We start from the raw sequence: 23,492 nt of genomic DNA on the forward strand, positions 1-23,492 counted from the left end.
CCAAAATGACCAACTTAGATGTTTTAGGAGCATTGTTATGTCATATAATAAAAAGAATGTATCACCATGTTCAGCACAAACAAACCATTCTGGCAGAATTCTCACGATAAGGTAGAATTGTAGGTTAGCATTCTTGAAGTACGAGTTGATCCACTGATTTAGCATTTATGGGCTGCTCCTTGACTGGAATATTCCTGGCTTGCTTGGGAGTGAGAAATCAGGAATCCCAATTCAGAAGACCTGAGACCTTTTCTTATTCCAGGTAGTTTAGCACTCCTAGTCTATGTGTGAAAAGCACTATGTGCATCAGTTAGTAACTTGTGCGTGTCAAAAGTGGAAGTTTGGAGATGTTGGTTTCTTTTTGTGTGCAGGAATGGCTAATAGGTTGCATCCAGTAGTGTCTTTGTGATAGAAAATGCTTTTGCTCATGTGGGTCATTCAGTCTTCAATGACCTTTCCTATCTGCTGCAACTTTTTGCTCCATAACTGTGGTGGTCTCTCATGAAGGATACACAGGCTGCAAGTTTTCTCGGGATGAGAGCTTGTGGTCTCTCATGAAGAATGTAGGAAGAATGCACAGACACAACTTCCTCGGGATGAGAGCCCCGATTCAAGCCATAAGCCCTCTTTTATTTTCCCCCAGCTAAGCAAGTACACTAAAACAGTAATTCACATAGCAGAAGGCTGATTGGTCTAACTAGCAATGCATACCTCATGTAACCCCCCTGATAGCCTCCTGGCACAGCTCAGGTTACAGCTCGTGTTGCCTTGTGAGGAAAGTTTTTGCTACAACCTTATCCACTATGGAAGTTCAAGGAAGGTTCAATGTAAATAAACATCTCGCACAGCTGTCGTGGTTTGCCAGCCAACAGCATAGCATGCAATGCTCTCTACACATAACCCCTATTGTTTGGGGAGTCCCCCAACCTCCAGGAGCAGTTTTCAAGGTCAGAGGTAGCTGCAGCAAGTAGAAGGAAGTGTAAGTAATAATGTAGTTCATCTAGTGCAAGCAGAACAATCCCATTCAATTCAACTTTATTTTAACTTCAGTCATAGGCCAGCATACAGAACAATCCAATCTTTTCAGAAAAGGAATAGCAGTTTTATTAGTGTGTTGTAGTATGTAAAGGCTGCGAAGATTCATTCTGCAAGCAGCAGTCAAGTAATAAATATGTGGAAAGGCAGATGTGCAAAGCAAATCCTCTCTCTGTGAAATGTATTTGCTTCCTGCTCCCTGTTTACTTAGATACCCACCCTACCTTTAAGACGCATGCTTACTAAGCAGCCGTAGGAAATGCTGCTCCTGGATCCCACACCATAGGCAAATACTCCCTTGTGCCAGAGACAGTTAGGCATAATGCATCCTGTTGACCTGAATGGCCTTCGTTGTTTCTGGACAGCACTGCCCCTGTCATTTATGCTTCCCTGGTGTTCTTAGTTGCATACTTGGGGGTTTGTGAGCCATCTGTGATTTCTTTGTTCTTTTCTAGCTTGATGATCGCTAAAGGAAATCATTTTCTTTGTGCAAGTTCCTGAAACTGTGCAGAGTCACTCTGGAGTAACACTGGTCCTGTTGTTTTATATCTACAGAAGAAATGCTGCATTTGTGCTGCAAAAGCAGTTTCAGGCATTCTCTGTGTTAAGCCTAGAAATAATGCCCTTCACTGCTTGTAATCCATTCTTTGTTTACTGTCCTTGGAATCCTATACCTGGTCTTGCTTTCATACTGCAGTAAGGTTTGGGGCCGCCTCATGTTAAAAATCTCCATGATCACTGTCCTTTTTGGCTTACGAACTTCTCAGCTGCTTTCTTTGGTTACCCTTTTCTGCTTTGGATCTGACGTTGGCAGATGACATTACTAGCATACAGCTCTCAAAGCTTGCAAAATATTCAGCGATATTCAGTGCATAAAAAGAGGAAGGAAAAAGTTATAGGGGAGTGGTCCTGAATACCTGTCTGCATGGTGTATGGGGTAGAATTCAAGGTGAAGATCAGTGAGGTAGTCAAAGCTGCTGATAGACTATTTATATAATGATGCCTGTGTCTGTTGCTGATTCCGTGAACCACATCCAACAGCATCTATTTCAGCAAGAGGAGCCCTGACAGAGCACATTTTGATTAATAAATTATCTACTTCATATAGTATAGGCTAAGTTCGCCTTTCACATCCCATGAAAGTCACTCACTCGACATTTAGTGAGTCCAGGCAGTGGATGTCATGACAGCAAATGTCCCTTCATTTAGAAGAAGCGGACTATTGGGATATTTGCCTAAGAGCACTTCCATGAGCGTTATTAAAGGTCAAACAAGGATTAAAATATATGACATAACCTTATCTTTTGGGTCCTCAGTCTCTACCCAGTTCATTAGCAGGGACTCAGGAAGATCAAAGTGCAGCACCAGATCATAGTTTCTGACCTTCAGAATGCCCTATTGTCTTTCCTATTCTGGGAGAAAATACCAGAATCGTTTAAAATCAAAATATAAGTTTTATTCAATATAATGTTTGTAATTTTAGAGTGGGATGAGGGCTAAAGTGATATTGCTGGATGATTCTGACAAAACCTAGACAAGAACTCATCTGAAAGTCTACACTATGGTGGTGATGACTGCAAAGAAAATATTGTCATTGTGATGTGACATCAGATACAACTTCGAAAACCACCACATTCTGGTTGACGATGGGAAAACATTGACCATTCAGCAGTCTATTATAACCAATTTTCAGAATAAAACTTGCTTCTGTAACTACTGACTTGCATGCGTACTTGACACCGGATGCCTCTGCATATCTGTTTTGATTCCCCTTAACTCTTCTCTTTACTTTATTTTGCTTTCCATTTCTTACTCTTTGATACCATGGCATCCTCCAAAACCACCCAGGTGGAATGGGAAGCACTCATTTCCATAACTCTGGTTTTATTTGGAGACAGATTTCCAAAGGTAGTTTGACACTACCTTTGACACTATGGCCATTCAAGCTTCCATCTTGTACTCCATTTTTTTTTTTTTTAAAAACTTACATATGAAACTGCAGTTGTCTGGTATGTTAAGGTTTGGTGTCTCCAGTATCCTAATGACATTGAGCTCTCTCTATTCCTTCCATCTAAATCTAAAGCAGATCAAGTTCTGTATCAGTATTTGATTTAAAAATAAAACAAAAGGGGGAAAACCAAAGCTCAATCAAGACAACAAAAGAGAAGTTCTCGGACAATTAAAAGACAATGCTCAGGATAAGGGGTAAATATGTACTAAATGAGGTTATGCTCTCCCTGAAGACTTCCATTCACAGGTTAGGTATGTACCTACATGCTCAGTCTTCAATGGTGAGCAGAGGTACTTGCATACCTGAAATAAGTGCCTAAATTCTGATCTTTTCTGAAGATAATCAGATATGGCCACAGTGACACATGTTTTAGATAAATTCCTTTTGGACTACTGTCATGCCCATGCATCCTTAGATCAAGATGAAGCAATCAGGATATCAGACATAGTCTCCTGGCTCTACCAAGAGTGGTAAAATGGCACCAAGACCCACCATTTCTAGTTGTAATCTGAACCTTGGAAGCAGGGAGGCAAAAAAGTAGCATCGGCTGCAAATAGAAGCATCTTCTACTTGGGAGGAGCCTGGGATTGGAAATTAGGATTGATCCGTGCCAGTTGTGCTCAGGCCGAAGCTGGAAGCTTTTTGTCTTTAAGCTTCTTGTCTTTAAGATCCTTTCTGAATGCAACCTAATATTGGAACCACTGTGCACAACAGCCCAACCTTATCTGCACCGTACTATGCTCTACTGTGATTAGCTTTCTGTGTGGAGCCTTTCCTGTGAAATCTCCACATTAGCTTGACTTGTGTGACAAACACCACATTGTGCTTTGGCCTGCTGATTCACATTTTTAAGACTGCTAACTGACAGACTCCAGACTGAGGAGTTCAGGACAACTACAACACCGTTTACATGATTCTGCCTATGAAAAATTCTCTAAAACATTGGCTGATTCAGAATGCTGTGATTAGATTATAGAAAGATACCATGCAAATTCCTTATTGCAACTTCCTTAGTTAACTCTTTGTTTCTGGATGTAGTTCAATGTGCTGGTTCTGATACATAAAGCTCCAGATAACTTGGGACTAATTATTTTTCATTATATCTGTGCATCACGCATATGGGATTTGGGCTTGTCCACATTATCCTTCCAAAATATTGAAGAGGGCTACTGGTTAGAGATGTTTCCCCATGTCCAAAGTTTTCCTTCAACAACCTCAACAAAATAATTTATCATGCTTAATTGCTTGGCTTTGGGAAGAAGCATCAAAAGTGAACACATCTTCTTGTAAAGTTCATTCAGTTTTGAAGGGGTTCTCTGCTCTGGTTACTGTCTGCAAACTATGGGGCCATCTGGTACTATTATGGCCTTGAATGTCACACTGGGGTCACCAGAACTGACACTGATCTTCAGTTTCCATTGACCCTGGAAAAAACAGTGATGTGGTGAGAATATTGAAGGCATTTCCAGCTGGTTGCTTCTAATCTCTGGAATTTCTTTCCAAAAAAAGAAATCAAAGTAGCTCTATTCTTTTCTTGTTGCTCTGCTGTGCATAAAGACATTTTTATTCAAACAGATTTTTGGCATTTAAGATATTTGTTACTGAAGCAGGCTTTAATCTAACATGCACTGATATTTGGGGAAACTGTTTTATTCCAGTGTTTTGTTTGTGGTATATGGAACAGCAGCCCAGGAATGTGCTGTATCTGGGGATGGATTTACTGTAGCTAGAATTCTCTACCCATGGACAACTGTGAATTCTGGTCTTTATCTTTTTTTTTCTCTGCAACCAGTTCTAACTAGCTATTGTTTGACAGCTATTTCACTCAAAAGCAGCAATCCCTTCTCTAAACAAAAGCTGTCCTCCCACTGCTAGGTCTCAGCTGACCCTAGTGAATACTTCTCAGTCCCCCCACTTCCAAAATGGTACTTGTCTATATGCCACCGAACCTGCACTTCTGGTAGAGATGCTAACAGGTGCTGTGACCATGAGGAAAGGCAGGCAGGGCCTGATTTTTCACAGTGATATGCAAGTTACCAGTAATGTAGAATGAGAGGCAGAGGTAATATCAAGTCAATGTTCTAACCCCACCAGAGAAGCAGTGAAGGTATTTAGTGCATTGATGGACAGATCAGTTTTCTGTGGTTAAAGTACATTCCCCCTCCCCTCATCATATACAGGATATTTCTGATACTACATTAGTATGTACTGCTAAATTTTAGCCTGAAAAATAATTTCTTTTATTTTAGTGAGATGTCATACAACCTCAAAAATTAGTTTATTTATACATCATTCTTGAACTTAACACTGAGAAACATGGGAGCCGTAGGACAAAAATGGCTGGCCATGCCACATCGAGTGAATCAGAGGAAACAGGAGACTATTGTCTGGCCTAATGCCGATATTAACAGACATAGAAACAACTAAGCACAATCCTGAAGTTCAAGACACAGTAGAGGGCAGGCAGTTCAAATAAAAATAGCTGAAGAATTTTAGCAAGTTTGTGCATTTATAGCCTGATATTTAACTTTTCTACTGCCTGGTTCCATGCAGCTAGACAAGATCAAGGAAACAAGAACTATACTGATTTCAGTAAGGTATTACTAGTGTAGGGTAAATACAGAATCCTGGAAACTGTAACAAGAATTTCCCAGCCTCATTTATAGTGAATTAATTAAGGCACAATCCCTCTGAATGCTTTGAAATGCTTGTTCCTCACCTGAACTTGCTGTTCATGACTTGCCTATTTATTTATGTCTGTGTTCTCTTCCTTCCTTTCCAACCTCTCTATCATCTCCCACATAAGTCCACATAATTATATTAAACTTATGTCCACATAAGACATAAACTGCTCTGAGTTCAACAAGGTTTATTTTAGTAAGCATACTCCAGAGTGCAGTCTACTGTAGATCAGACACTGTCCAGCTGCAAGTAGAGAATATTGTGAATATATATGTTTTAATTCCTATGAATCCAATGTTGTGATTTTAAAACCCAAATTAGAAATATCACAACTCCACCAGAACATTCAAATTAAATCTAATGTCACTATATAAAATGAGATTTGCCTTACTCAAATGGCATGATGAGAGCTCTTCCTTTGTTCCTTTTCATGCTGTACCACTTGCATATGTATTGGGGAAATCATGAGCCCAGAGACATCCATGGTCCAAGTATTTCCCTTGCTGATGCTCCTAATTCTTAAAGATTAGATATGCTGATGCACTTTATAATGTGCCGCTCCCCTTGTGTATTCTCTGGAGTACATATTACAGCAACAGTATCTGGGAAGCAGCAACTGTTTTGATGTAAGAACCCCTAAACAGGCACCCATACCTTCTACCTTCTTCATCTAGAAAGATAAAGGCAAACCTATCAGCTTGTGAACATTTGGGGATGATGAAGTCCCCCTTTTAGGGGGAGATGGGCGGTGATAGAAATGTGAATAATAAATAAATAAATAAATAAAATGAATGCTGCAGAAGACATACAGGCCATTCTTCCACCTCTCACATGTTACATGTTGCCTGTGCCCTTTCAGCTGTAGAGTCCAGTAGGTGGAGGAATAATGGAGATATCCAGTAGGCTTGGAGTTTGTTATTTGTACCTGTATATATTTTTTGCCCTTCACATATAAAACGAGGAGAGCATAATTGCTGTTAGACCACTAGAGCAGACAAACCAATTGAAAGCCATCACACTGTTCTGCAGAACTGCACAGTCAGCTACATGCTAAACTACACTTAACCCAAGCTGGGACTTTTTAGTGGGTCAAGAAATTGATAGAAAGGTAATGATAAAATAAATGAAAGCAGCGGTGCTTTATAGAAGTAGAGGAGGGTAGGGAGGCATTGATCACAAAAGGAAAATATGTAACTACAAAAATGTGTGCTTTCGTGTAGAAGAATAAAGAGGGATGCTGTGCTCATCCCACCTCATCTATTTCTAAATGTGAACATGAATTCAAATAGTTGAAGCCACTCTAAAAACTTCCTCACTGTATACAGATCAACTCTGTCTATTCCTGTGGAGTCCTTGGTGCTCTTTGAGCTTGGTTGTTTGCTTGCAGATGTTTCATTACCCACTACATAACATCATCAGTGCTAGTGAGGGTGGGGTTTGTTCCTGGTTTATATGCAGCAGCTTGCTTTGCCAGTGTTGGTGGGGTGTGGTTTTCTCCCTGATAGTTCCTTGATTAGGGTATCGTTTACCCTAATGATGATGTTGCCTCGTTGGGTAATGAAATGTCTGCAAGCAAACAACCAAGCTCAGAGAGCATCAAGGACTCCACAGTTCAACCCTGAGCTACAGATATTCTCTTGTTTTGGAGCTATCTATTCCTTCCCAGTGATGACTCAAGATTCAGGTAGAAGCCAGTTATGCACATGTCTTTTGTGTGTCCCTCTATATTCTCCAGAGATCTCTTTCTATTGTTGAGCACTGTTGTTTCCTTTTCTTTTACTACTGGTAGGGAATCAAGAATGACTCACTGGCTGATCCATAGGGCACCAAGTTCAAGCCTCCTGTAATGGGAATTTACAATTTGTAAAACTGAGCTGATTAGGATACAGTTTTGTTAAACTTTGATAAGCTTGTATTACAGAAGCAGAATATCACAGAAGGAAAACTGCTATTTCCCTCCACCTTTTTCTTCCCAGTCTGATGCCCCTACCCCAACTTCTCACTGTTACGGGTATAGATTTGGTCAGTTTCATGCTGCATGGGAGTTACTGCTGTGCATTATAGCGGGAGGAGAAAATGCTGTTTCCCACCTGTGTTCTGCAAATCCTTCCAGTCTCATCTAGAGTGTCCATAATGCTTTAAACAAAGCACTCCTGCTCCACCCCATCTTGTCCTGTTTTAGCTATAAAACACAAGTGCACATGTGTGTCTAAGTAACAAAACTGTTGTGTATACAAAAACTATGAATACATTTCCATTTTAAAAGGAGCAGTTTGAAACTTCCTATATTGCCTGAAGTTTTTGTGATATTATCAGGAGTTACTCAGTTCTCAATCCTATATCTTGTTAGACTGAGGCAACGGGAAATTGAGTTTAGTTTTTTAAATGCAATGCTTTCAGTTCACATCATAATCTGCTGCTGGCTTGGGGTTCCAAATGAGACTTTTACCTCTCAAGCTTCTCTTTGCAGTTTCCATGGTGTTATGGACATAAAACAGCTTTCTCTGAATATCTGTCTCTCACCTTTTATATTAATTTTTGAGCTTTGTATGCTTTTCACAGGAGTTTATTTGCACTTACCCAATTTATTTTATTTTCAGGCAACACCAACAGTATCTTTGCACTGGATTACATCAGTGGTGCTTTAACTCTGAATGGGCCACTGGACCGAGAAAATCCTTTCTACAGTGCTGGATTTATTCTTACAGTGAAGGTAAGAAAAAAACAGAATCAGTGTTTCAGAACATCTCAAAGAGAGAAGAAAAGAACACAGACTGTTTGTTCCTTGATTGTGGGATGGCTAGCGATATGCCCGACCAATTACGTGGTAGCATCTAGCCAAGGTGCTAATCATAACATGCTGAGGAGGGTGGCCCTGTTCAGTGTTTGGATGGGAAGTCACTAGAACATTTCGGGGTTGTAGGCTAGACTGAGAGGTATTGAAAAATCTCTTCTGTATTTTTACCAAGGAAATGACATGGGTATATCCATGAAGTCACCAGCAGACAATCTCAACTCAAAGAAAACTCTATTATTAATTACATGATAGCATGTAATCCCTGTAGAATGATTAAGGATTTTAAAAAAGCTAAAGTGGATATCACATGAAATAAAAATGGCAGGCATTTTGGAAATTTGGGTTTTGAAATGCATCGTAGGTGTCATTACCAACTTCAGATTTTTTTTCTTTTGGTCATCTATGTGGCACCGATAATGTTTGATGCTCCTCAGAAGAGCAACATTAGAGAGAGGAGGTGCAATCCCACCTGGCTAACCAATACCTGAAGAGCCCTTTTCCAATTCTGAAAACCTCTCCTCCCCCCATCATAGATCTTTAATTAAAATCAATATAAAGCTCGAAACATATTTAGTGATATAAATTCTACTGAGATAGAAGGGATCGAGGTGGGAGAAAGGGCATCTGCTAGAAGGGTCATTGATTTGGAGGGTTTTCCAAAGAAAAAAAGGACTGATCACCCCCAGCCCCTGCTGACTAAAAGGGCAGCACTTTGTCAGGGAGAGCACTTGGCATGCAATTACTCCATTTGACCACTCTTAAGTTTCATTTGGTGGAATTCTATATGGTCAATACGCTATTATTGCTACCCCTTAAAATCTTGCTCCTTTCCATAGTTCACCTTTTAGTTAAAGAAAAATCTAACTGAGGCAGAGCCTTTTTCTCAATAGGGGGAAGAATTCCTCCCCCACCCCCTGCTTTGCTAATAAACTCACTGTAAGTTCGAAAGCTGGTTCTCTCCCATCAAATCTAAGGCAACATATTGCTCTCTCTGTTCATTAGTCTGCAAGTGCCTTGCACGTTATGGCCCTCAAATGGTAATGAAAGACATTTTAAATTCAAAATTCATTCTTCTTTTCAAGAGGAGATATACATGAATAAGAAGTTTGGCTGTTCAGTAATAACTGCTCCTGGTAGGCTCTTCCGCACAGCTGCAAAAATCTGCTATCCTCCAGTCTTTGAATCAGCAGAAAAGTTTGCCAGCATGACATTTATTTATTTATTTTTCTATCCCACCTTTATTATTTTTATAAATAACTCAAGGTGGTGAACATACCTAATATTCCTTCCTCCTCCTCTTTTCCCCACAACAACAACCCTGTGAGGTGAGTTGGGCCGAGAGAGAGGGACTGGCCCAAGGTCACCCAGTCAGCTTTCTTGCCTAAGGCGGTACTAGAACTCTCTGTCTCCTGGTTTCTAGCCCAACACCTTAACCACTAGACCAGACTGGCTCTCTTATTAATTGCACTGTCCCACCTGCTGAGCCCTAACCTGACTCAGGAATGAGGCTGCCTATCTATATCCTTATAGTTTTAATGTGGGACAAGGGAAGGAAAGCGATTGGTCAATTTCCCAGCTCCATTTCCACTGAGCATCATCTGCCAGGAGGAGAAACATCCACTAATCACTCTCCTTAACATGTTGGGAGGCAGATTTGGGCAAGTGTAGTTGGATGCTTGGGGTGGAAGTTTTAGCCGCCTTTTAATTGCCCAGGTGGCAGGTTATACTAGGCATGGAGTGATGACTATTTCTGAACATGGATAAAGTGCCAATCTGTGTCTGAAACAGCCTGGCTGACAGAGGAGGGGCATGAGATCTGATTCATCCCAGACCTGTCCTCTGCACCTGCAATCTGTGAACCAGACTATTTTTGGACATAGGCTTAGTCCTCTTTCTAAAGTTTGCTAGACCTGTGTTCAGAAATAGCCTATGTGAGAGGTCCCAGGTGCAGAAGAAGGATGTGAAGAGCATCAGGGCATTTCCTCCACTTCAGACAGTGTCTGTCCTCTGCACTTGTGATCTGTCAGTTGGGCCAGCAGGAATGGAAAAGGAGCATGAGGTGAAGCAGTAGGTTATCAATAACCAGCAAACTTCATTCTCAGCTAGTGCTGGAATGAAATGGCTGTGTTGGTTACAAGTGGCCATGACGAGAGGCAGCTGGAAGTAGCCTACTGAGTGGGGGAAATGGTGCTGCTGCCCTGCCCCCCCAAGTAATAAAGACACTAAAAAAGAACAGGCACCTTAAACCCTTTGTGATGCCACTTTTGAGGACAGAACTGGGAACACCAAGTTTGCAAACCCCCGCTCTCTTTCCCAATTTAAATTAACCTTTTCTACAACACAGAACAGTTTCTCAACAGAACGTTAGTCCTGGTTTTTAAACCACAGGTCTAGGGCTCTAAACCAATATTTTGAAAAGCTGGTCTGGTACCCTTTCAAAACCTAAGACCTGACAAGTGCTTTGGAAAGGACCAGTCAGATGATAGATTGGAAGCGAGTCAGGCAAAAGGAGAAAAGAAAACAGCTTTCTGGATCTTAGAAAAAAATTACCATCCAATCTGCATGAGCTGGACCTGACCGTCTAGATTACACGCCAGCTTTCCCCCACATACCTCTTCTTTGCAAAGTACTGCTGAAAAGAGGAGAGCGGCACATTTGGCAGATATGAGTTGGTACTTAGAAGCTAGTGATAGATGAGTCCCACTTTTGCAGCTCATCCTATTTCAGAACAAAGCCAAGTCAAGTTTCTACTTGAGCCACAAAATCCTGCCCACTAACACCTGGTCTTCTACACACCAGTCCCTCAACTCTCTTTTCCTTCTGTGCTAAGCGGAAACAGCAGCAGCTGCCTAAATTTTGGTTCTCATAATGCTGGTAATATGTGCAGATTTCCTGGATGTCATTCTCCCACCATTGAATGCAAATATCCTTCAAGTGCTTTGCTCCTTGGAAAGGAAAATGTGGAGTTCTCATACTACAGAATTACAGAGTATTGTTTTATAATTAATACCCAGTATTTTTTTGTTAGAAACAAAGACAGATACTTGCAGAAAAAAATACGTTAAGGTATAAAGGTATGTTATAAAGTATGTAATAGCTGTAATAAAAGATAAGTTTAATTTTTAAAACATATGAATAACTTTAGGTGACATGGAGAAAGCTCTGACATTAAGTTACCATTGCATATATAAGAATTAAATATATTAGTCCACTAGACCCTTACCAAGAAATTAGCCCCATCAAACTGAATAAATACTTCCTTAAAAAGTTTGTGGCTAAGCTTTTTTGGGGGGAGGGGGGTATCCAAGTCCGGTTTGACAAGTCCCTGCAGTTTTCTTGGCAATATTTTCAGAAGTGGTTTGCCCTTGCCTTCTTCTAAGGGCTTAGTGAGAGCAACTCATCCAAAGTCACCAGAAGGCCTTGTGCCTAAGGCAGGACTAGAACTCATGGACACCTGGTTTCTAGTCCGGCATCTTAAAAACTATACCAAACAGGCTCTCTTTGTTAAGCATAATCATATTACATAGCTTCTATTTGTCAGACTTCCCAATCAAATGTTCCCAGAACAACTTATCAAACTCACATCCATCTTCAAGCAACCCGTGTCAGCAGACTGCAAGTCGCCAGCAGGGAGGGGGAGTTGGAGGGTGAATCATTTTGTTTGGGCTAGATGCTCCTTGCCCCAAGGTCAACAGGCAGAATACTGTTCAAGCCATCTTCTGGCATGGAAAGGGGGGGCACATGCCTCTGGGGCTAGTGGGGGGGAATTAGAGGCTGTTGTGATTTTAAACTGTAGAACACGCAGGAAATGCCATTCGCAACTTTTACCTTGTATCGAATGCTACGCTTCCTTAAACAGTTAAATAAGCAAAGGCTTATGACTGTCACTGAGTGAATGCTTGACTGTTCTGGTCATTACACTGTTGATCTTGTTCTCATAGCACTTGTTATATGAAACATATAGAACAGATATTATTTCTTTAGGATGTCCATGGCTTCTGCAGTTCTTTGTGAAGATTTTTATTTTTATTTTGTTCATTTATTTATTTATTTATTTTCAGGGAACTGAACTGAATGATGACCGGACTCCTTCCAATGCAACAGTCATGACGACCTTCAACATCCTTGTTATTGACATAAATGACAATGCTCCTGAATTCAACAGTTCAGAGTACAGTGTGGCTATTCCTGAATTGGCTCAAGTGGGCTTTGCTCTTCCTCTTTTCATCCAAGTGCAGGATAAAGATGAGGTAAAACATAAAAAATTAGGATTAAATCACTCTTTTTTAATTATCTGAATTCTGTTCCTGACATAATTTTCCTTCATATTTTACATAAGAATTAGGATAAGGATAATCTCGATAAACTGGATAATTAATTAGAATAATCTGCCATCTTATTCTTTTAATTTAAATTTCTTTATTAACAGAGTATCAGATTGCACATGCCACATTATTTCAGATTTTAGTACATACTGATTTACTACAAGATTTATATCTATAAAATACAGTCTTCCAATTTATGAAATAGAATTCTCCAATCAATTTAAATCCTTTTTTTAAAAAAAACATTATTTATAGCTGCCATTTATCTACTTTTTTGCTTTGGAAGCTCTAATAAAATTTGGCTCTGTTACATCGGGTAATTTTTATGTCCTTCTACTCTAAGCACGTTCCTGCATCCTTGGCAATTTGCTACCATAATTGTAATAAACTGTTTGCTATATAATCCATAATTGCATGGAAATAACTTGCATGATGTATCAATAATTTATGGCTAACTTGCACTTTTATCAAGTAACCATGATATGTGGGAAATGGCTGGAGTATTTTTCAACCTCTGCATCTTCTTAACCCATGGTTCCTTCTTTAAAATGATGATGATACCATTTATGATATCTAGCAAGTACAGTGGCAGTTTTTGTGCAATTACATGTCTTCCTTTCTCAGGTTGTTTTCATAAATATACAGCCTTTTGTCTGGTAGCAATAACAAGTTTAGGGAATAGAAAGTTTTTCATCAGAAGTCTTCTGTTGGTTCATTTTTATCCTGAAATGCACAAAAAGCTTCCCCCCCCCCCCTATTCAGATACATCACCAGGAATTAAACAATCTGACTATGTGGAAATCAGTGAAATTTACTATATAAGGTTTTGGATTTCACCTACCACTGGGATCTTCTCATTCTTTTATATCTATGCTCCTTAAACATCTACTGGTCTTGTTGTACAATGAGCTACGTTTAATTGAGAAATCACTAGGAAGTTGATGTGTGTTTTTCTCCAGTCTGGCTGTTAAACTTATATTGTGCTCACTTGGAGGACTGACAAAAAGGAAAAATATTTCCTGTGTGATTTTTATCAAAGAGGTCCCTGTTTTGAACAGAAAACTCGAAGTTTGTCAGGGTTGAAGGAGGTGCTCTGAAAAAGGCCATTAGCACAAAACTAGAAATTTCTCCTGTCTATTCCTTTGCCAGAGTGACAGCTTTTTATTTCTTCTTCATATCAGAATATCTTGGTCCAGTGAGGATTCACATCTGTGGGTATCATAAACTCTTTGAGTTAAAGTGAGTGCTAAATAACAGGTTCTCTTAAGTTGTTTGGCGGAATTGTCTTTTGTTTCTCCAGATTTATTTATTTACTTACTTACTTACCTATAAGATTCTCAAGTGCAAGCAGCTCCATTTGTTTGTTTGTTTGTTTTTCTAAACTCTCTTAGTTGAACTTCCCAAAATCTCCTTTCTTGCATGGCTGGGCTTCATATCCTCTGCTGGAATGTGACTAACTGCTGATATGTAGCACCTCTGGTTTTTGGTCTGGAGTTGTTGATATGGTTCAGCAAAGGCCCATTTCTCTTGGAACTGCCCTGAAGTCTTTCCCCCCGTCTAATGTTCTGCTGTTGAACAACTCATCCAATTTGACTCATATATTCATGCTTTATTGCCTGTGCATTATTCAACCATAGAACTATGCCATAATGTGCAACAACCTTTAAGTTGGGCTTAAAAGCTTGCAGATGTGTTATGGTATAATCTCCATAATTCCAATGCAGCACATAGCTGAGGATTTGTGGGATAGCAATCCTTTATATTTGGAAGTTATAAGCTTGGGGGAGTCTAATGCGCAATATCACCTTTAAGGCTGAGATGGGCAAGAAATAGCTCAGTTACTCTAGGCAAATCTGAGTGATTTGCAAAAGTTGCTAGTTCCCACTGCTTTAACAGTACAAGTAAAAATAATCACTATTTGACTACTATACCTCTGTTCATGCAACGCATTTAATTAGGTCATGGGGTGAAGTAGCCTATTGTGCAAATGGAAAAACAGGGTCAATTGGCCAAGCCAGTTAACCCCCAGAGAGTTGGATTTAGCCCCAAATGGACCCAAACATTTTAGGGCTCAGTCATCTCAGCTCCAAAACCCAGACAACTCTCCTTTTTAGTCTGCCAAGAAAAAGAGTGTGGAAGACAAATGGATCAACCACCCCCCTCCACTTTCTGAAACACATCACCAAATTCCTGACAGCCATGGAACACACTTACAGAATGTTGATTCACATCAGTGCCAATTATAATTGTGAGATCACTCTGTCGAGAGAGAAGAATTGTCTAGCAAGTAGGACAGAGCGCAGAGCCCAATCTCTCTTGGAACAGATAGACCACCATAGACCACCATGTCCCTTACAGTTTCCACGATCTGTTTTTAATTCAGTATCCTGCAGATAAAAGTAGCCATCAGACTCCTAACATTTAAAAAAGACACCTTTTATGAAACCAGAGCACCTATCTCCACAGGGCAGTGCACACTGGAACAGGGCACTTTTAGCATTCAAGCATGACCCTTTCCTGTCCTGCTTAATGAATGATGATTGAAAGCTGCACTAATGTTTAAAAGGTTTACAAATAGCAGTAGTTTTCTGTCAGTGGTCTTACCAAATAACTAAGAAGATGATACTAAAAAGAAAGCTGAACAAGAATGGAGCTCAAAGCAATCTGCTTGCTCTGGTCACCGTTTTGATTCCACCTGCTTTTATTTTTGTCTTACTTTGGTCTATACTAGCTTAACATGAGTTTTCAGCTAGTAGCTTGTTATGATCATCTGATCATCCATAGACCAGGAAACGTCAACCTTCTTTTCTGAAAAGACCACGTCCTTTGGCTAAATGTAACTAATAGTTAAGACAGTTCTTCCTTGTAATAATTTGTAAATCCAGTAAGTTTGCTCAAACCCCAGCTGGGTATGTATCATTAGAACAACATCATATACTGTAAGTATAAAAATCTAGAAGGAAGAACAGTATTTAACTCATGAGTTACTAAAATACAAGTAAAAATAATTGAATACAGTCTTCTAGCAAGCACATGCAGACAGCAGCATCTGGAGATAAGAAAAATAAAAACCAACAGCAGAATCTTTTGCGGCTAGGCTCTGTGAGCAAAACTAATCACATATTCAATTAAATTTGAAAGTAGTGACCCAAGGGCTAGGAAGAACAATCCAGCATCAAGAGAGTCACCGCCACGAGAGCCAGCCCAATATTCAGAAGATCTTCACCACTCTGGAGACCAGATATTGACTGAAGAACTTCATGGGCAAGGAACATGTGATTTCCAAATGCTAACACTGCTATATTTGCACAGCAGCAACCCTGATCCACCCCATTACTACTTTTTAAATTATTTTTATTTTATTTATTTTCTATCCTGCCTTTATTATTTTTATAAATAACTCAAGTGGCAACCATACCTAAACTCCTTCCTCCTCCTGTTTTCCCCAGAACAACAACCCTGTGAGGCGAGTTGGACTGAGAGAGAGGGACTGGCCCAAGGTCACCCAGCCATGCCTGAGGCGGGACTAGAACTCTCAGTCTCCTGGTTTCTAGCCTGGAGCCTTAACCACTAGACCAAACTGGCTCTCCACTTAGTATAAAAGGGATGTTGAAAATACATTCACCAAGAAGAGAGGGAGAAAAGAAAGGTAAAGCAACCCTGAAGATACCTACCTGCCCCAGACTTACAGTGGTGCTTAAAAGTTTTTGAACCCTTTTGAATTTTCGTTATTCCTGCATAAATATATCCTAAAACACAATCTGTTTTCCTCACAAAACTAGATCAAGAGGATTTGTCCAGTTTTAAAAAATGAGTAAAAAACATTATACTTGTTCATGTATTTACTGAGGAAAATTTTAGGTCATATTTATGCACAAATATTGAAAATTCAGAAGGATTCACAAACTTGAAAGCACCATGGTGCATGTTAAGGCATTCTGGATTTCTCTTGTTCTTGCTCCTTCTATCATGGGCCCCTTCAGATGACAGAGACCTGAATTCACAAACTATGAAGGAAGAAACATATGGGACTTCCAATGTACTGGCAGGAGGGCACACTTCTAGGGGTCAAACATTCCCATGACAAAAGCTTCACAGATTTTTCTTGGTCATGTAGCATCCTGGGAGAAATGCAAGAAGCTGAGCAAATTGAGGGAAAATTGAGCAAAAGATCAGGATGCCTGCTGCAGCAGGCACTGGAAGTGCAGCAATAGCTCATGGAGGCAGGAAAGGTGACCATTCGACTCCAGGATCAATAGCAGGTATGAGCAGCACAAGTGAAGAGGGAGAAGATGGGTCTGGGATACTGAGTAGCCATGCTTGATGACCCTTCCCATTTTATAATCTACTGCAGGCACCTATGTTTTGGCAGAAGAGGATAACAGGGGAGAGGGGGCCTGCAGGTTGTGGCCTCCCCAGTGGATGCCAGAGAACAGTAATGATACTGGAGATGAGCCACTCATGATTGTTCAACAATCAGGATAGTTTTGGTTGATAGGAAAGGTAGTTTGACTCCAGCTAGTGAGAGGCCAGGTGATGACTATCAGGGAGTCTGGGAACAAAACAATACAGGCTGCTGGAACTAGAGGACAAGAGCAACTAATGGCAGAGGAGGGAAATGCTTGCTGATCTTCTGGACCTTATACCACAGCTCCAACCCCATGTGCTAAATTGGTTTTGCCATCACTTATTCTGCAGTAGTGTCAACTAACTTTTTTGATACATGGTGTGGGAATTGTGGCATATGGCCCAGAAGATCAGCAGGCATTTTCCCCTATGCCTTTGGCTGGACTGAATAAGATCTATTTAAATTGCTTTCTGCTCCCCATGCAGTTTATTGTGTTTGTGGGCAGCTGTATTTGACATCAAAGGCTTGGTTTTCAAGATGTGCAAGAATGTGTTCTTTCTCATGGGGAACTGGGTGGATGAAAGATTTCTTAGGCTTCCTCTGCTGGCTTATCTTCTGCAACCCTGTCATGTTGGAGATACTGGTCAGGGATCTGTGCAGCAGAGAGGATGTCAAGTGCTTTTGCAAAATGGCAGTGCCTTTGAGATTGTTGGTTTTCATGTGATTTGGTGTTGGGTGAGCTGCCACTGCTTCAACTTAGTTCTCTTCCTGTTTCCCTTCCCCTTTTCTTCTCTCTCTTCTGCTGCTGGCCTAAATAATGGGGAAGATGTGGTGACATCATGAAGTCCTCTCTTGCTACAAGTCTTGGGGGATGCAAAATGTCCTGCCTCCAAATATGCAGAATCATTAACCCCTGAAAGATGAATTTTGCCCCAGTACCATGACCGTGTGCTGCCAGAACATGAGAGAAATTTGACTTGGTCATCAGTCTTGAATGTCATTCATATCAAGCAACAAGGCCCTTTAGCATTTTATTTTAGAAGTTACTTAGGAAAGAAAGTGAACATAATATCCCAAATCCATGTTGTCACTTGCATCCGTCCCTACTCTCATCTTTTCTTCATGTGAACCACTTCTACTTGGAAAGATGAGCTTAGTCTTATTCTTACCTTCTTGCATTTTGTGGAATGTCACCTTTAGAATGGAAAGTCAGACCCAATTTTTCACTTGTATGTTTGTGGCTCATGGGATATACCTGAGTCTCTTGCTACCCCTCATTACTTTAATTAAATTCAATGTATTGATCTGGTAAACAGACTTTTCAGTAAATAATGCATCAATTAAAATACAGTACAAGAAAATCACGTTTCTCTAAACTAATTCAAAAAATCAAAGACATTGCAGAAAAAAATACACTTTATATGATGAAGTCATTTGTATGAGAAAGTGGGGAGAAAAAGTTCAGTTGAATTGCTAGGATGTAGAATAATCAATGAATGTATTAATTCCCAATATCCTGATAAAAATAATTTTAAAAAGTAAAACAAATCTTACATGTTTATTTCCTCTAAGTCAAAAGGAGATAATCTGTTGAAATAAAGAATTTATACCTAGTCTGAACTTACATTTCCATTTTAAAAAAATACTTCCCCTGAAGCACTATGTCTGCACATTCCTAATTTAAAGAATTACTGAAACCACATGGAGATAATTAAAGATATCTAAATCCTCTGATGCTCTGGAATAATATGTTGTTTTCATCACTATTTATCAGTATTTAGAAAAAAGGTGCCTCCTTCTCTTGTGAATTTGTTTTGCTCCTGGAAACTTAATTTAATTTAACTGGATGTTTTAATTAGGAGGGAAACTGGATAATAGATTATGAGATTTTTGCTTTAAAATGTACATTTAGCCACAAGGGAAATGGTGAATACTTCATGGAAAAAAAAAGAAGCAATTTAACACTTATGCTGCAGCCATCAACCACAAAAGCAGCTTCTCCTTAAGAAAATACCATCTTTGGCATTCTACATTGGGAAAGCAAGCAGTGTTTATGTGTAAAGATATTTAAAGTGGTTGTCACAATATCAATTGCAAAACTATTACTTTATTCCATTTGCAGATGATGCCCGAGACCAGCATCTAAACCTCTAGTCACCTTTGAGTTATTGCATTTCAGTGATCAAACCCATTTGGAGATGACCTTTAAAAATAGCTGTAATGTATTTATTCATTTGTTAGATTTACTCCAGGAGCAAAAGGTAACTTGCATAATGATTTTCCTTCATTTTCTCCCCACATCAACCCTATGACGTGGTTTGGGCAAAAAGAGAATGGCTGGCCCAAAGCCACCCATGTTTAAATGGTTAAGGGAGGACTTGAACCTATGTTTTTCCGACCCTAGTCCAACACTTCAATTACTATACTATATGGGCTCATGGATGCATGAAGTTGGTTGTAAATCTTTGGATTTGATAGTAATCCCTAAAAACTTAGTTATTTCCCATAAGAAGAATTTTGATTCTTGAAAGGGCCTCTATTTTTTTTTCCAGGATTTTCTCTGGCCAGTTAGAAGGGATCATTTACCTTGTTATGAGGATTCTTCTTTTTAGTGGATCCTCCATGGAATGCTGTATAAAGCTCCATATAGCTTTAGGTGTCACATGATCAACCAGGTTTTTTGTGAGCATTAGTTTACTATATAGATGAAGCATTTTCTTGATATAACCATCACAGACAGGAAATCATCTATTCACAATAAGGAACCTACATGTAGATAACTCATGACACTTTATCAAGTAGATGCTACATGTAGCAATTTAAAGAACTCTGTACGATTGTCTGAAAAATGGCCTTTAACTATGATAATTTTATCAGATCAACCCTATGAAAAAATATATATTCTTCCTAAATCAGACCAAAAGCCCATTTACTTCATTTCATATTCAACAACAACCACCTAGATCGTTCAATTTTATTTAAGCATTCATCAACCTGCTCTTCAGCCTGCAAGGACTCCTACAGAAGCTTACATAAAACATAAAAAGTCAATAAGAATAATGCAACCCAATTTTAAGAGGACAAGAATTAAATAAGTAATTATTTATCACTATCATTGATCAAAAAGCAAACAAAGAAATGATAAGCATAGAAAAGAAACAATAACACAAAAATTAACACATCAAAGTTTAATTCAGATAAACAAAAGTTCTAGACAGTCCTGTACAGGTACAGCTCCGTAGACACACCAACTTCCAGAAGATGATTTTGGGTCCAGTAACAACATCCAATATCCATGCTGAGGTTGTATCCATGCTATCAATTCACTTCTGATCCACAGTGTTTTGACCCCTGTCATCTATGAAGTCTAAATTTTTAGAAAAAAGGGTTTCATTGACATCCACTGCCAAAAAAAGTTGAAAAAAAAATCAAGCTTCCTCCCTTTTTTTTCTGGCTTCTAACTGCCATAGCAGATAGAGTTCTTCAAAACTTGAAAACCTGCAATTGTTTTGTAAAATTAAACTTACCTCCAGATTGACACAGCTATTGTTGAGTCTTGCATATGAGTGACATATAACATTCCAAACAAGCTGTATTTCTATAATCTCTGTGTGGAGGCAGATGAGTGGGTTTGTTTATGTTATATACATAAACACATTCACAAAATGTATTCCTAGGTTACAGTTACAGTTTTGAATGTTTGTAATACCTCGTGAAATCTTGAAAAAAAAAAGTTAACTGTAGTTCAGTCAGAGTGACTACGCATTGATCAATTTGTCTATCTTTAGCAGTGGGCATTTCCCAAATTTTGCTTGTATATTTATAGCTAATAATGAGAATATTATAGCAATGTCCTTCTATTATTCAAACAATAAAATGAGCTTCTGAATTAACATGGGACATTTTTACACCTCTTAGCACTTGGCTGGCCGCCTCTGGCTTGGAAGTTAAGAAAAGTTTACCTTGGTTACTACCTTGGTTACTACTTTTTTACTTCTATAAGGAGTAAAAGAAAATATTATGGAAAAAGGAAATGGCAGTTTTCTTCCAACTATGACCAAGAAAATCTGAACAGACTTTTCCATAAAGTCACCAGGAGTCAAGCTGACTCAAAGAAAAACTTTTCAGTTCTTCAGATATTATATGGAGGAGTGCAAAAGGACATTTCATTGACTGTAGGTGATAAACAATTAATGTACATTAAGATATAACCCTGAATGTCCTCTGAATTTCTTCTGTATTGATGCCTTTAAGCTCGTAGATCAAATTACGAGGGATAATGCCCTCTCATGTATTCCCTTTGAAGAAGAAAACATTTCATTTACAGTTAGCTTAAATGTTTTTACAAATGTTTGTGAAGATGAAGTATAGTGCAGTCTTTATTTCTGATTGCAATTTGTCAGTGTAATCATAATGAGTGGACGGTGTTCCTTTCCCTGGAAATGTGGCTTAACCAGAAGAGAGTCCCTAAACATAAAAAATAAAATGACATGTAAGACTGAGACAATTGCCTTGGAAATGGAGTGTGGAGAAGAGCTGCTGTCAATGTACCAAACTGTTTCCTAGCAGGGTCATAAATAGGAATTAGCACTTCTGAAGCAGTAATACTAAAAAGGGGAATGACGCAGGCTCCTGGAATGCACATACATATGAAAAGCTAGGATTATTCATCTGAAAAGTTATCTGGGTGAAAAGAGAGAAATTTTTCTATTTCTGAAGTAAGTTTGTTCAGACTTTGTTGAGAAGTATCCTTCCAACTCCACAGTGGTCATGCTGAAGCATGAAAAACTGTATCGTAACTACTAATTATTAATAATGCTTTCATATAGGATATACAATCATTGTACCCACAATTATACATTTAGCATACTACTGTCTGATACCTTAATTTATCTTTATAGGTTTTTTCCTCATTATGTTCTGTTTCCCTTCCCTTTTTGGCCACTTCCTTCCCAATTCATATACTTTAAAACTGATTTTAATTTTCGTGGTTCCTGCTTCTCCTGCAACTAGTATCTGTAGATCGTTTCATAGTCTAGCAAGGGTGATCCATTCCATTTGGTCATCCATTCCATTTGTAGAAATGTGTCTACATCTGGAACTGTATAAATACCACCCTGCCACCACTGCCAATAGACACTTTGTCTTTTCTCTCTACATGAATCATGCAAGGGGTATGGTATTCCAGCTGATCAAGAACAGATGGAAGATGTTTGGCTATTTATGTACACAAACATCCACTATTTTTGCTGTTGTTGATATTACTATTATTACTAAAACATGCCAGGGTACTGGGACAGAAGAGAAGTCTCCAGTCAGGAATCATGCTTTGAGGAAAGAATGCTGGGAACCCGAGATGATACAGGATGAGGAACAGAAAGCTAGATTTAGATTGGCTAGCACAAAACACAGGGTTGAATTGGTTATATATTAAGAGTACTTCACTATCAGATAAAATGGATCAATTGTCTTAATTGGCTGCTAATCTGCTCGCACTAAAACTTATTTGAAGGTTGTGTGATTGAACACCAGCCACTGAGTTCCTGAATGGGTAGAGATTAACAAACAACTGCAAAAATATACACATGCTCCCACTTGTATCTAACAATGTGGAAGAAAACCAACAGGCATTCCAGTTTCATTGAAACATGTCTTGGGTAGGTTTAAGGAACAGATGGACTTGTTCATCTGAAAGTCTCTAAAAAACCTATTTGCATAGAATATAAGTATTTTGGGCTCAGGTTCAAAACTAAGGTGATAGATGAATACTACTGGCATATTCCTTTTCGACCATGTTTTCTAAGCAAAACAACCTACTTTCATTTTCAGAAACTTTTACTACCATTTCCCAATCTTATAAATGTATTAATATTTATTTACCATCAAGACCAATTATTAAAATTAGTAATATGTTACAATGACTAATAAGAAGAGGACAGCTCTGCAACTAAATTTTCTAACAATAGATAGTGTAAGGTCCATTGGCCATTGTGTATAAAGGTGGCATTTTACTAATACCTGTGATACAGTTTCAACCTCAGTATCATCAATTTGTGCCAGGGAGAAAATTCTCCTCTGTAGGACATGTGAAATATTTATCTATCAATCTATCTATCTATCAATAATCCAAAAGGGAAGGGAGACTGCACTGTATCAAAGGTTATAATGTATTTGTCTTCTTAAAGAAGAAGTGAACCTAGCGGGGTGAGGTAAACCAAGGAAGTTCACCGTAGGATTTTCTTTAACCAGAATCTAAGGCAACAAAGTCTCAAATGAGCCCCAGAGAAGATGCAG

The 23,492-nt window shown here is 39.0% G+C and overlaps 1 protein-coding gene across 1 annotated transcript in view; it reads left to right on the forward strand.

The window, feature by feature from the left end:
* Window positions 1-23,492, forward strand: part of CDH23 (cadherin related 23) — a 537,138-nt gene that overhangs the window by 245,671 nt on the left and 267,975 nt on the right. The window contains exons 9-10 of the mRNA XM_063307837.1: window positions 8,329-8,441; window positions 12,587-12,775. Coding sequence (XP_063163907.1) covers window positions 8,329-8,441; window positions 12,587-12,775 — 302 coding nt within the window. The remainder of the gene's footprint in view (window positions 1-8,328; window positions 8,442-12,586; window positions 12,776-23,492) is intronic.

This window comes from Candoia aspera, chromosome 6 (assembly GCF_035149785.1).
Source record: "Candoia aspera isolate rCanAsp1 chromosome 6, rCanAsp1.hap2, whole genome shotgun sequence".
NCBI classification, from domain to species: Eukaryota; Metazoa; Chordata; class Lepidosauria; order Squamata; family Boidae; genus Candoia; species Candoia aspera.